Source organism: Ambystoma mexicanum, chromosome 7q (genome assembly GCF_040938575.1).
Source record: "Ambystoma mexicanum isolate Mex_15411 chromosome 7q, UKY_AmexF1_1, whole genome shotgun sequence".
In the NCBI taxonomy this organism is placed as follows: Eukaryota; Metazoa; Chordata; class Amphibia; order Caudata; family Ambystomatidae; genus Ambystoma; species Ambystoma mexicanum.
In genome coordinates this window covers 533,216,748-533,232,530 of record NC_090941.1, presented here as the reverse complement: position 1 = coordinate 533,232,530, position 15,783 = coordinate 533,216,748, and the positions used below count along the sequence as shown (strand labels likewise).

Here is a 15,783-nt window from a genome sequence, read left to right as displayed (position 1 = left end):
TTCTCCTGTGCAGAGTGCACATGTGACCGCTCCAGGAGTAGGTGGATGCAGGTGTCAGGACATTTTGTGGACAACATCTCGCTCAACAAGGAGTTCTGTTGAGTGATTCATTGGCGGGGGCGTACGGCCACACCTTGTCCAGGGAGTTCAGTTTCAGGTTCCTCCTTAACAGGAGACAGTCGCCACCGACGCCTCCCTAGTGGGATAGGGAGCCCACTTTCAAAGAGCCAGACAGTTGCAGGGTAGAGACCTCTGGCAACCACATGAGTGGGACCTACACATCAACATCCTAGTATTCTGGGCCCTCAAATCTTTTCTCCCGTTGTTGAAAGGCAAGGTGATGAGGATCTTCACAAACACCACCACTATGTTCTACATCCGGAAACACAGGGGGGACTCGCTCATCAGCGCTTTCCAAGGAAGCCCAGTACCTGTGGCGCTGGGACATTCATCAAGACATGTTCCTCGTTTTGTTTCACCTAACAGAAGTCAAGAACACCGTTGTTTACTCGGTCAGCGGAAAACTGCGCTCTTGCACGAGTGGGAGCTTTGCCAGGAGCAGGTGGATTTTCTGTTTGGCAAATGGGGCCAGCCCCAGATCGACCGGTTTGTAACGGCAGCAAACACCAAGTGTCAAAAGTTCGCCAGCAGGTTCCCGCGACCGAGGAACTTGAGGGACATGTTCTCGTTCCCATGGGAGGGATGGTACCTATACATCTTTTCACTGTTCCCCTCCTCTTACATGTGTTCAACACACTCCGACAGTGCCACTGCAGGATGATACTTGTCGCCCTGGTGCAGCCGCGGCAGATCTGGTATCTGGATTTACATCTGTCAGTGGTCGAGTCCATCAGACTGCCGCTGTCCCAGGACTTTCTCACCAGAGAGGGGAGTGGGACAATTTTGCATCACGACCCAGAGTCCTTGAACCTGAGGGCATGGCTCCTGCAGCCCTAGAGTTTGGAGGTTATGCATTAACCGCGGATTGTAAGGACATCCTGGCCAGGGTCAGAGCCTCGTCAATGTTGAAGGGCTACGGACATAAATGTAAACGCTTCTCTGTGTGGTGCAGAGCTCAGAAGATTACCCCTCTGCGTGTCATTGTGGGATGTATTGACCCACTCAGCTGTACTATGCGGCCTCACTCTATCTATGGTGCGAGAAACCGCAAAATGGTGGCAAAACCTTTGTGTGCGCCAAAACCTCCAAAAACGCGTTTTTCAACACACAAAAAGATGGCTGCACAACCTGCCATCAATGGTGTATGTGTGGTGGAACAGAGCACGCTGCAGAAAAAGTGCCAGTGGGCTACAAGTAAACATGGGGTACCGAGGGAGCAGCAGCACTTTGCCAGTGAAACTCCAAAATTCACCTGTAAATGACATTTACTATGCTGCTGAAACTTCAAAATGCCTGTACAAAACACTGTCCAACACTCAAAATCTTGCTTGGTGCTACAAATCATTAATCTAATGAAGCACTGTGAATTTACAAAGTCCTAAAATGTTAAGGGCAAAACATTTTCTCAGCAAAACTGGATTGCCTGTGAATGACAGATCATGTCAAAAATAAGTGTGCAGCCACACTGGGCTACCCGTGAGTGACGGCACCTGTCAAATGGGCTCTCCTGATTAAACTTAAAGTTGAATAAAACTAAAGATCTGCCAGATTAGCAAATATAAAAGGACTGTTGCTGAAAAGAACATGGATCTCAGTCGTTTTGATCCCACAGGTTTAAATCTAAGAATGTAATTTATCTGTGTCATCTGATGCAACAAGTTTGTTTTGTGCTGATTTTAAGTCAAGAAATTAAAATGTAACTTAGGCTGGCTGGGCCTGCAAGAAGTTGAAAAACCGGTTTCCACCCAAGGGGAGGGCATTCCTCTCAGCAGATGCTCACTGACATATTATAATTGTGGGGCAGGACAGACTTTTGTCTTGCTGCCTGGGACTGAACAATGACAGATCCTCCAGGCCAGGAAACGGACGTGTGAAAAGGTCGTAAACTAGGCTTGCAGAAGGAAATCTCAAAAAGGTGGGGGCTACTCGCCAGACCAGAAGTCTTTCCGGGCTTCAGGCAGATGGTTGAAGAGAGAGTCAACCTAGCTGATGCATGCAAGACTCTAGAGACAGACGGAAGGCAGACCATTTGCTGCTAAGAATCTGTAATGAACAATTTTTAGAGACTTATAACTCGCTATCAGAAATGGTGAGAAATATAAAACGGACAGATTTGTTACTTTAATTTTTGGTCCTACATTTCAAAACGTGGTGGCACTGTGTAGCATATTCTGGACAGGAAGGGCAATATATGTGGTTTTATGGGAACTGTATTTAGGCTAGATTTGTTAAACTTTGCACACACATTCCTATAAACACGCATATTTGTGTAAATTTGGAGAAAGTTAGGAGAATGTGTTCATGGCGAAATGGACAAAATGCTGCAAAAAAGACGATGCAAGGTCTCACAGCTGTGGGATTTCGAGGAACAGATACTCCATAATATATGTAATCCTTGTATGTGATTTTCATAGTTTACAAATGTGTAAATATGTATTTAGGACAAAATTCGATTTTGATACTAGTGGCTAGCGCAGGTTTCGAAGGATTGTAAAAACCAAACCATAAATTTGACATCTGTCCTTGATCCAATCACTCTGGTGCAAGGCGGAGATGAGGCTCTGATCCAATCCCAGTTCATAGGGGCAAGCTTAGTAAGCCGGCCCATACACCAGTTTGTGTGATGTCATTGGAAAGGATAAATAGAGACAGCTGACAACACATAGGGACTCTCTTCTGATTCCAGCGAAGCACTCTGATCGAGCATTCAACATCCAGCCTTTAACATCCTTCTAGATCCAGATGCCAAGGGTCAGGCCAAGCAGTAGCTGAACCATTTTCAGCTAGGCATCAATCCTGAACTAATCCTTACAACCCAGTGGAGCGCTGCGGTGTAGGGAAGCATCCTGAAACTATCTGGCTTGCTACCATAAAAGCTTTCCTTATGAACTCGCAATCTTACTGAATTGACATATCCAGATACCTGTGCAGTTCTGGTGACGGGCCTAGCTGATCCAGTCCTGCGCCTGATGTGCTATCTTTCCCTGTTAGACCCGATCCATTGACCAGAATCTTGACGGGCCAAAAATCTTAAATCCCAGTGGATTGTGAATTTTAATAGGACGCTAGAGAACTATTGTATACCTTGCTTATCTTGTCCCACCCTAAATCTCTGAACTATCCTTACCTCCATAACCAGGAAGTGTCAAAATCTTTAGTGCCATCTTATTCTGTCTTATTTGCTAAAGCGCCATTTTCATAGTCACTTTTATTTGTGTAACTCTCATCCAAAAATCCCACTTCGAGTGTGTGGACTGGTTCCACCAGGGAAGGTGCTGGGGATCTGTTACTGAAGTCATGAATCAGTCTCGGAGCTTACTGCGGCCCAACCTTGTTGTCTAGTCTGCATGCTCTAGTCTTGAGTAGAAGCATAAGCCATATTTTACGATTTTAAACTGAAGTTCTTTTCCAAATTCGTGTCTTTATTTCCGAAAAACATCTCTCACTAAGACCTCCATAACTCCCTCAGTTTTAAGGATAGAAACGGAATTTCAATTCTGGCCGATACCTAACATCCTTAGCTACAGCCACAACCCAGAACCGCAGTGCGAAACAGTGTGATTGACATGTTTTTATCAATAATCGCATAGTAAAAGTTTGCCGCGAATTTACATTTGCAAAAGTTTTACACGTGTGAATTTCCTTTACATTATTTCCCACTTAGCCTTTGAGATTCCAAATGTTTTCTTTTGATTAAATCATTGCTTATGATTATTTACATCTGTTCAAAGCTGCTCCCGTAGAAATTTATAATAACTTAAACATTTTCTGACCAAATTTAGTGTTTTTGCTCAGCCAGTTTCAAAGCCATCCTGACAATTGAAAAGTCAATTCCGTTTTTCTCTTGTGTTTAAGGGGGGAAGGTGGGAGCGATATTCTGTTTGATCTGCATTATTCCTGAGTACCTGCTCTCTCCTCACATCTATTTAAATTGTCTATTTGGGTGGGTTGAGGGGTGTTGCAGGGGGAACCTCTAACCACAGTGCCATCTGTTGCAAACCAACCCAAAAGTATTATTTTCTGTGCTGCATTCTTTTTGCTCATTACCTGATTCCCAGTGCATTAAAGATATTATTCATTATTCTCGTCACCCATTGGTGATTGTTACCTATTAAAAATATATTGTGATTTTAAATTCTAAATAAATAAATATTTACCTTTGCAAACTAGCCTGATTCCTGGTTCTGTGTAACCTGGGGGTGTTTTGAGAAGGGTGTGATATGAGTGGTATATCATTCAGAATATTGAACTTATAGATAAAAATATGTAAGGGTTTCAGTTGCGCACCACATGCTAGGCGAGACTTGGGTGTGTGCCTGATTGAAATCACTTACTTCACGGCTCCGCAACATCTACCATACTTGCTCCCCTTGGCCAAAGCAGGACTGGCTCACACCTCTATTAAGGTGCATCTTGCCGACATATCCAGGTCCCCGGGCAGCCCATCCCTCTCACAGGCTTGTCCAGGAGTTCCTCAAAGGACTCTTCAGGACTTTCCCACAGGTGAAGGCTCTGGCCTCGGCTTGGGAGCTCAATGTTGTGCTAACTAAACTCATGGAAGCGCATTTCGACCCTATACATCAGGCCCCACTCAAGTTTCTCTTGTGGAAAACGGCTTTCCTTTTGGCTATCACCTCAGCCAGGCGGGTCGAGGACGGGAGATACAGGCCCGGTCTTGCCAGTCTTACTAGTCTATCTACTCTACAAAGGTGGTACTGTGTACACACCCAACCTTTATGCCCAAGGTGCCATCAAAATTCCACCTCAACGAACCTTTGGTGTTACCTGTATTCTTCCTGAATCGGTCCTCACCAGCGAAAAGGGCTTTGCGTTCGCTGGATGTTGCTCAGGTTGAAGTTCCATGTGGTACGTATGAAGAATTTTCTTCTCAGTCGTTAATCAACTTTGGACATGTAAATCAAGGAAAGGCCTTTTCGAAGGCTTCCATCTCCAGGTGGCTCTCTGGCTGCATCATGCACTGTCATAGACTAGCTATGGGGCCGCTGCCAGGCCAGCCGAGAACCCACTCCACCAGAGCCATCGGATCAATGACAGCATTTCTCTCTGTTCTGCCCCTGCTTGACATCTGCCGGGCTGCAACGTGGTGATCCACGCACACCTTCACAAGGTTCTACTGCGTCGACAGGGATTCCAGGGCGGAGTTCCGAGTTGGCCAAGTGGTGCTACGCAACCTGTTTGCTTGAGACGAGTCTGTTCCAGAAGTGAGCGTTTATTGCTTCTGTTGAGCTTTGGTTGGGTATGTGTATTGCTGTGTTATCATTATTAATGAGCATGTGAATCCATGACAGACCCCATGCTGGATAAGGTTTAAGTTACTTACCTGTAACTATTGTTCTCCAGCATGGGTCTGGCATGGATTCACATGCGAACCCTTCCGCCTTCCCCTCTGTGGCTCTTCTTGGTTCATACCGCCTTTACATGCTTGACCAAATCTGAAGATGGCCACCAGGGGTGGAGCTTAGGGAGAGGACTGTCATTGTATGGTGGCAGTATGACCCAGAGGACAGTGATTGGTTTAGAGAAGAAATACAGTTTTAAAGTGAAACATTTTTCTTTTACTGAGGATTCCCAGCCTGACGGGCAATATTCATGAGCATGTGAATCCATGCCAGACCCTTGCTGGAGAACAAGTTACAGGTTAGTAATTTAAACCTTTCCACAGGCGAGAATGTAGTGAACTGGTTGTTGCGCATTTCTGTCTGCATTTGGCTATTAAGAACCTGGAAATCATCCTATAGATCGTGTGTGGTGTAGCAGGCAATAATGTTACTTTGAATGGTTTGTGTCCTCCAATGTATTGCTTATCCTTGATATTTCCAATATCCAGCTTTGCTGCTTTGGAAAAAAATGTCAGTATGGAGCGCTGTGCGTCGATGCCCGTCATCTCGATGTCCCTCAGAGGCCTCTGTCTCGATGTAGACCTCACCGAAGGCTTCAGTTCTGGGTTTTCGCACTTGTGCTTCGGATACGGTACGCTTCGTTGCTTGTGAGAAAAATCTTTGAGATTAATCTTTGAGTAAATCTTTAATCTTCGAGTGAATATCGATAGAAATTGCTTCATCATCAGTGGCTGCCACTCCAAAGTCGGGTTTCAAGAAATGCATCAACTGCGGTGCGAAGATGTCCATTACGGACCCCCATAGGATAAGTCTATCGTGTCTGGGATCCACTCATCTGCCATTGGAGTGTGAGGACTGCCTGTTCATGATGTCGAAAGCCCTCCGAGAGCACGGAGGGAAACTTGCGGCAGGTGGGACCCAAAAATCCCCTCCGACTCCGTCAAAAGAAAAAATTATCCTGATCACATAGTGGTTCACACCCCTCGTCATCATCGAGACATGGAAAGAAACGGCGTCATAGATCGCCATTTTCCTCGTCTTTCAGTTCATCACCGAAACGGGTCGTTTGCCCCACTAAATCTGCCTCACCAGCCAGTGGGAAGATTTTAGATTGAAAATGTAAAAGAAATCTGAAAGGTGTTCGAGAATGCGGCCTTGTCCCCCTTGACTACATCCAAAAGCCATGCTCCGGTCGAAAGACAACATAAGCATAAAAGCTGTGCGTTTTCAGACTCGGCAGGTAAAACTCCTCAAGAGCGATCGAAGGATCCCACGAGTCGAGGAAAAGTCCCTTCAAAGACTGAGTAGTCAACGACACCAAAAAACTCAACATCAACACCATCAGGGTCGAAAGGTGCATCATCAGTGTCAAGCTTATGAGAAGCCATCTAAGCTTCGAGCTCCTCAACGCCACAGGTGTCAACAGTCTCGACGATTTCGGCTCGTTTGACCACTAACATTATAACGACATCGACAACAATGGAGAAAATATATGCTCCTTTGCCCAGCACTGAATATTTCAAGTCTCCCTCCTCCATTTATGAGGATGCAGAGGAATCCTCTGATGAATCTAGACCTTTGGTCTAGAGTATGGTACACCATCAGTGCCTGAGGCATTAATTTCAGAGGATTCTAGAATTAAGAACTTGCAAGAATGCCTGCATGATGCCAGTGGGTTAGACACCTCACCAGAGGTTGAGTTTGGCAGAGCAGACCCCGGTGACCATGCAGAAGTGACATAGACAATTGATGTCAAGGGTTATGGAGTATATGGGTTGGTCGAGATCGACTCCAGTCTTTGTACAAGACAATTTAACTGACATTTTGGACAGGGGACCCGAAGAGGACCCAATTGTGCCGTTCCATCAAGCCTTACAAAGGCATGTGGCTACCAAATGAGAGGCACCTGAGGTTATTCTGGCTTTAACGAGAAGTTCCCTTCAAAATATAGTTTCAAGCTCTGATCCATTTTACTTGTCGAAACATCCAACACCAGAGAGTCTGGTGGTTCAAGCTGCCACCTCAACAAGTAGACAGAATGCCGATCCTACAATCCATCCGGATAGGGATGATACACATTAAGACGGCCTGGAAGTACGGCCTTGAAATAGACCAATGCCACGTGCATGTTGGCAAGATTTATGCACACCCTTTGAGAGTGCATTTCCATGGCGACTGACCATATCCCCGAAGGGGAAGAGCGAGACTGGTTTTTAAACATAGTCCTGGATGGGAAAGATGCGATGTGCGAATCCCTCCAGACTGGTCTCGACTCTGCTGACGGTATCAGCGGAGCTATGGCGGCAAGTACAGTTATGCGCAGGTCTGCCTGGTTGAGAAAGTCAGGATTTGCCCTAGACGTACAATCCAGACTTCTCAACTTGCCCTTTGACGGCACTCATTTATTCGGAAGCAAGGCTGATGAGAGTTTGGAGAAGCTGCAAACTTCTAAGGCAGCAGCCAGATCACTTGATGCTGCAATCAGACATCCTCCAAACTGCCTCCCTGGTACACCCTAGAGGGGTAGGTCCTTTCGTCACTACTCCACATTTAGAAGGGGCAGAGGACAGCCAGCTCAAAGGGGACAAAGAAGATTCCCCCGTGGTGAACGGGAAAGAAGTACTAAGACTGCAATAGCAGCGGTTACCATACCTTCAGCCACTGCATCAGCCGCCCCAAAACCTCTCTGAGGACTTGATTCACAAGACTGTAGTGGAAGGAGACTGTTGCAGCATCTGACAGAATGGCAGGCTATTACTTCAGATGCATGGGCATTGGAAACAGTTGCCCAGGGTTACTGCCTACCCTTTCTGCAAAAGCCTGTCATCCACCAGGGAACTGCTCTTTGAAAGTTTCTGATCCACCCCTTATACAGGAGATACTAACCCTGCTAGAGAAAGCTGCTATAGAACCAGTATCTGTAGCGGAGAGGAACAAGGGTTGGTACTCCCTGTACTTTCTAATCCCCAAGAAGGAGGCAGGATTGAGATCTATCTTGGACTTGAACAAGTTCCTCAGGAAGGACAAGTTCAAGATGGTTAACCTTTCTCAGATCCTTCAGGCTCTCCAGCTTCAGGATTGGATCATCGAACCTTCAGGATGCTTACTTTCATGTGCTGATCCATCACAAGCACAGACAGTACCTGAGGTTCGCTGCTGGCGATTCTCATTATCAGTTTCGAGTTCTGCCATTTGGGCTGACCTCCACCCTGAGGGTGATCACCAAACAGATGGCGGTTGTGGCAGCAAGTCTCAGCAGAGGGAGGAATTCATATTTACCCCAACCTAGACGATTAGCTGATCAGGGCCAGTTCCCCAGAACAGGCCTTGTAACATCTCAGGTATACCTGTCACTCCCTTCACAGACTGGGCTTCCCCCTCAACTTCAAGAAGTTCCACATGATACCATCTCAAAGGCTCCAATTCATCGGAGCAGACCTGGATGCATCCCTGGGAAAAGACTTGCCACCAGAGGTGAGGCCTCAAGACATTCTGCAGATGATCAAATTTTAAAATGCCCAACATCTACCGGCCTTCGATTTTCTGAGGTTGCTCGGCCTTATGACACCCTGTATTTGTCTGGTGCTCACCTAAGGATGAGATCTCTCCAATGGGCTCTCAGGACTCGGTGGTCCCAACTCTCAGGAAAAATGTCGGACCTACAAATCCAGAACAGAATCTCACAGAACCTTCGGTGGGAGGCCTGCTGGGAGAACATCTTGAAAGGAGAACAGTTTTGGCAACCATGGCCGGAGGAAACTGTAGTGACGGACGTCTCACTCACGGGGTGGGGAGCCCACACCAGCGATCTGACAATCAGCGGTCGTTGGTCTCCATCGGAGTCCAAAATACATTATTGCCCTTTTGGAGCTGAGGGCAATCAGACTAGCGCTGAAGGCCTTTCTGCCCTTTGTACGGGGAAAGAATGCCCTGATAATGACGTACAACACAGTGGCCATGTACTACCTCAACAGAGAGGTGGTGTAGGGTCACTACCACTGTGCAGAGAGGCATTGCAGCTCTGGTTCTGGACACTACAAGAAGGAATCTGTGCCAGCAGTTCACCTTGCCGGAAAGCAGAACACAACGATGGATGCTCTGAATAGGCAGAGCAGTCTCACATGAGTGGGTGCTAGCTGAGTAAGTCCTTCAAGAGATCGTCACCCTTTGGGGGACCCCTCAAGTGGATTTGTTCGCGACAAGTGTGAACCGGAAGTGCGAGCTGTACTGCTCATGGGAATTTCCCCAAAGAGGAGCTCTAAGAGACACGTTTGCGGTGGACTGGGAATTTCCACTCCAGTACGTGTTTCCTTCAGTCCCTGTCATGCCTCACGTAATCGGGAGGTTGAGAAAGTTCAGGAAATCCATTATCCTAGTTGCCCCGGATTGGGCCAGGAGGATGTGGTACCTGGACCTTCTGCACATGTCCATCGGCCCTCCAATGAGAGAGAGAGAGAGAGAGAGAGAGAGAGAGAGAGAGAGAGAGAGAGAGAGAGAGAGAGAGAGAGAAAGAGAGGAAGAGAGGAAGAGAGGAAGAAAAAAAAAAATATCCAGACGCTCCGCCTTCTCGTATGGTTTTTGAGAGGCTGAGATACAAGGATTGGGACATCCTGGACGACATAATGGAGATTTTGCTTTCGCCCAGAAGGGCAGCAAAGAAATCTTTGTGCCATTGGAATAAGTTCTGCAGCTGGTGCAGAGATGAGCATGTTGACCCATTTACATATATTACACCAATGGTGTTATCCTTTTTGTTACATCTGGCTAATCTGGGTCTCCAGATTGGTACCATCAAGGGATATTTGGCAGCGCTTTCTATTTTAAGGGCACTTCAGAAGAAGTTTCTTACTTTAAGATACCTCTAATAGTACAATTTATAAAGGGACTGATAAATGTTTTCCCCTCCAGTCCCTTTTCAAGTCCCAGTCTGGGATCTCAACTTAGTGTTGAAGTTTATGATGGGGGCTCTATTTGAGCCATTACGCTCCTGTCCTTTAAGGCTACTAAACCTAAAAAACATCTTTTTTAGTAGCGATTACATCTGCCTCCTTATACTGTCTTTTACAAGTATAAAGTGGTGCTGAAGGTAAAACTCACTTTTCTACCCACAATTGTCTTTCATCTCAGATAACTTTACCATCATTTCACCCTCCTCCACATCCTGGGCAGGAAGAGGAGAGGTTTCACAGGCTTGACCCTAAACATGCACTGAGCTTTTATATATCTAGAATGACAAAGTTAAGACAGAATGACCAATTCTTTGTGGGCGATTCGGTCACAAATTGGGTATGGCTCTTACTAAACAAACTCTATATACATGGATTATATTGGCAATATCAGAATGCTACAGACTGGTGGGAATAGATCCTCCAAAAGGCCTCCAGGATCATTCGACTAAAGGCATGGCAACCTCCTCTGCTTTACAGATGGGAGTACCAATAAAGGAAATCTGTGTGGCTGCCACATGGTCTGTACACACCTTCACTAAACAGTATAGTTTCGACTCTTCCTCAGGTCAGGAAACTGTATTTGGCAAAGCAGTATTGCATTCCGTGCACCCACACTGATGAAAACTATTTAAGTGTCATATACAATTCTGACTCCCCCCCCCCCCCCCCTCCAAAAACTGTACACTGTTTTGGGAGTGTATCAAAGATCAGGAATACGTGGGAGGACACAATCCATTCGAAGAACAAGTTACTTACCCCTGGTAACGTTCTTTCGACTGTATGTTCCTCCCACTTATTCCTTATCGCCCCCAGCAGTGATCAGGTAATGTTTTGACGTGAGGCATCTAATGTGCTCATTATGTGTGTAAAAGTTTTTTTTTGTTGATTTTGAATATAAGGGTAGCAGCCTTCTATGGCAGAGATCTGAGTTGCATTACCGTAGGGCTAGAAGAGGAGGCATGAACAGATTTATGAAGTTGCATACACAGAGACACCTGGGTTAGGACCACCTCCAACGCCTCTCTAAATACTTTCAAGTCTGCACTTCCTTTGACTCCTCATTGAAAAACAGTGTGGAAGAAGAGGTTTTTTAAGGTCACTTTAACTGAAAATTCCCGGGATTGAGGAAAGGTGGCCCTGGAAACAATGTCTGTGTATGCCTTTCTGGGCATGCTCAGATTTGACCGCTCAGGAACAATACATGCACAATATATGCATGGAATGACATGCCACGGGCATGTAAAAAACCTTAGAGGAATACAGTTTATACATCCTCTGTAACCTTATGTGGTTTAGTCCTCCCTGAACCCTCGTCACAGCTTCACCCAGCAGGGACTTGAAGGAGCTCGAATCATGCCCGGGATCCTCTGACCTCGGGGACAGCTCTTTGCCCAGAGGACCGCCTATTCATCAGGGATGTTTTCAGACTGACCGCTACAGTGACCCAAGTCCAGCAGCAGCCATGTGAGATTGTGCAGGGAACCTGAAGAACTTCAGAGGAAACCAGCCCTGAATGCTCTTCTTAGAGACAATTTCTGTTTGAACAGAATTAAAAACAGGGGGCGTTGAGGGTCTGTACCTGTACTTAACCTGGCTGCTTGCTGGAAGTAGTGCAGCTAAGAAGCTAGAGCTTTTTAACACCATTCTGATGGTACGATGCACCGTTTTAACGTTTGCGGACGAGAAAAACTGACGTGCTGGTAATGACCAAGAGCGAGAAAACCTCCCAGCCGCCTAGATTTTTAGCCAAGAAAGAAAGCGAGAGGTTTTACCTATCAATGCCATTTACTGTAAAGGAAAATGAGTGAAACCTGAAAGTTTTTCAGTAAACGAAATGATTATGAATCAAATGCTGTGCTTTTCTTTCTCTGCTTGTATAGTGTTCGTATTGTAGCAGTTTTCTGTACTAGTTTCGTTTTTCACATGGCACGGACGCTGAAGGAAACTGTTGTACACCTTGCTGCACGTATATGTTTGGCAATAAGATGTTTTCTTTCCTTTTTAGATAAACTTGCTATGGAAGGAATAGTGGTGCAACGTGCCGAATGCAGGGCAGCTCCAAGTGAAAACTACATGAAGCTGAAGAAGTTAGTGTTTCCTCTTGAAATACCGTTTGTGTGTTTGCTTTCTTTTTCTTGCAAGTGTTGGCTGTTTTTCCTACTGACAAACACCCTACAATACAGCGCGTGTGTTTGCATCTATTTGTGGCCCTTGTGAATTTGCTTAGATCGACATGATCCCAAGCACCTAAAAACCGCAGAAGAAATATTACTGGTTATGTCATATTTGTATGTTTAGAGAAACTATTTACTGAACAGCACAACACTATGTATAATACATCTGGTGTGCTACAAATATAGAAGGTTAGTAGCAGCAATCGTAAATGCAAAATATTCCTATCAAATGATAAAATGTTATGCTTATAAAACCTAGAAATGGTTTGTCCACAAACGGTCATGTATTTATAATACATGTCAACCCAGGTAAGGGGCACAATCCGCTACAGCCAGGGTAGGAAATGGGACGGAATAAGACAGAGCGGAGCTCTGGCAAAGATGCCTTGCTGGAGCTGCTGGAGCTGCCAGAGCTTTGCTGTGTCGGGGCCTAGCTAGCCCAGGAAACCTCCAGACTTGTCTTGCAGTGTTCTCGCAGACCGTGCATCAGAAGACTGGGTGTGGGTGAACAGCCAAAGCCTCCACAAACTGTTTAGCAGCTGTCCAAATTGGTATATATTTGAGACTAGTTAGTTGTCGGATTATACTGGGCTGCGCCACTAAGCTTAAATACGTCTAAATTGATTATTCAATTGAGGGATGCTCTACTAAGTGGAGGATCACAACCAACGGCCTTGATATTGAACAACACTGAAAGTATGCCCCTTATTGTAGGCGGGTCTCTTTTAAAAAAAATAAAAAAAAATATGAAGCTCACAATATTTGGTGTTAAACAGTTTGTATTAACATTGTAGATGTAATAACTCTAAGATCGTAATTATTCCGGTGTGTTTGTAAATAGTGATTACATTTACAGATAGTGTACTGTTTTACAGAGAATGCGCCTGTTCCCAATTCCGTCAGTCTGACTGCACACAATTGGGAACAGGCACATTCTCTGTGAAATAAATATCAAGTCTTGGGTTTGAGCTAGCATGCACAAATGGTTAGTAATACCTCCTAACACAGGTTAGAATAATTATCGATCTTCTGCATTCTTCATTTATAGATTCAGGGTTTGATGTGGGAGAGCCTGGGTTTGTCAGAGTATAGCTATCGAGGCCTAACTCTAAGGGCCTCCGTTTATAAAGGCCATTTGCTTGTTCTGCATCCTTAGCCAGAATGGCATAGTTCTTAAAGCTACAATATGATGGATACATGTAACGCTCAGCACAACATTCCCCGAAATATATGAGCAAGACAAAGCGACCAGTAAGAGATTCTAAACACTTGGTCAATGGTATCTACCCAATCTCTAAACACTTGGTCAATGGTATCTACCCAATCAGATGTATGTGTGTCTTGTTAACGTTTTCAATAATGTAAGAATTGGCTTTTACAAACAGTGGAACCTAAATAACACTGGAACACACTCTGCCCGTGAGGCGTAGCACCTTCACACCCCAAACCTGCATCACCCATCTAATCAACAAATGACCCCCTGGCCATTTGAGGCATTTTGTCCTCATGCTTTATCAGACCTTTTCATACAAGAATATACGGTCTGGTCTTGATGGCCACCTCCTTCTCCTTTCTTTCCCCCCAATCTAGTATGTATATGTGCGTGTATGTATGTAGGTATGCGTTTGAAATTCTGCTTGGAAGGTATGGGGTGACCATATCTCCCAGAATACATTGTCATAGAAGCAAATCCTGAACTAGATTGCAGAATTCTTGGGTTCTGGAATCCTTTGGTCTTTCACCTTTCACTCGAGTTAAGAAATAAAAGTATGAGGGGGGGCAATAGACTCAATGTGGAATAGAGGTTCCAGCATGCTTTGCTGCATATTAAGAAATAGGCATGGGGGAAAATAGGTTCATGTGAGAGAGCTTACCTTGGATTTGAGAAGGAATGGAAAGCAAGCAAGGATGTAGGGATGATTCCTCCAAGCTGTTGATTGGTGGGTGTGGAGTTTTGCTGCTTAGCCATCTGCGATGGCTAGATAAAGGTGTGGCAGTTGCTTCTACTGTCTGTGAACTTGGACCAATCCACTGTTCTACAAACCTAGCACTTGTGTGGAATGAAGAAAAATGAATATTGTAGATCAAGGGTTTGATTTGTTTTGATGGAGTGGGTTGCATGTTGTAAGGGGAGCAATAAAAAGGGTGGGGGAAAAAATTGCAAATAGGAAACACGTTTTCTTGTAATTAATCCCGTATTTTTGACATAGTATGTTCTGTTTCGGAGGGAGGAGTTTAGCCTTGGAAATATATTTTTGCTGTCTCGGCCGAGGAGCTGGGAGGATTCATGGACCTTGCAGGTTGGCTGATGTGAGAGGCACTACCGTTTTCCTGTCTTGACATTGAGATGTTAATAGAAAAAAAATTGGAGTTTGAGAAAATAAATCCTTTATACTCTAACAATTCCTGGCAAGTCTAAACATTTAGGTCAATCATGGTCCAGTCCCTGAATTGTAATCTATAAAAAGATAATCTCTACAACATGTTGGGAATGCCAATGTTAAGGTTTATAACATATTATTGATCACTAAGCATAAAACAAAACCAAGACTGCTGAAACCATAACTCATTCTCTTGTTTTGTATTGGATTTTGAATGATAATGTTTTGTTTCGTTTATATGCTCTGACTGCATGTTTGTACATTGGTTGTAAATATTATTTGGTGTGAAATTTGGTTTGAAGATGTTTTTGCTCTAGTTATTGTAATTTTCGGTATATATTTTGAATGCATTTAGCATAAGGTGAGATGTTTGTTAAAGGATAATTTCATATAAGGTGTATATTCGTATTTACTTAGGGTTATTTATGTGTGTGTTTTAATCAATGTTTGCTGTTGAATGTGTGGATGCTACTTGAAATGTGTAAGGTTGAGTTAAGGCTCTAGCAATGCTGGTTCCATTTTATGTTTAGTGTTTAATAGTAAATGAAACCTGAACATGGCATTCCCAGGATTGTAACGTTTTATAAATATTGACCTTAGCTTTTTTAAATTTGATTTTTCCACGGATTTATTTTGTTTTATAAATGTTTTGTATGCACATTATGTTGATAAATTTGTGTTGGGTGTGACAGACAATCTTAAGCGTTTTGAGGAATATTTTTCATTTAGCGGACTGTTTTTCATGTTCTGTCCCCGCAGACTTACTGAACATGAATGAATAGGGGTGTTTGTGGATTTC

The 15,783-nt window shown here is 44.5% G+C and overlaps 1 protein-coding gene across 1 annotated transcript in view; it reads left to right on the top strand.

Moving 5' to 3' along the window:
• The window catches only part of GTF2F2 (general transcription factor IIF subunit 2), a 1,410,422-nt gene that overhangs the window by 921,681 nt on the left and 472,958 nt on the right, over nucleotides 1–15,783 (top strand). Inside the window, exon 6 of the mRNA XM_069639167.1 lies at nucleotides 12,435–12,516. Within this exon, the coding sequence (XP_069495268.1) occupies nucleotides 12,435–12,516 (82 nt within the window). The remainder of the gene's footprint in view (nucleotides 1–12,434; nucleotides 12,517–15,783) is intronic.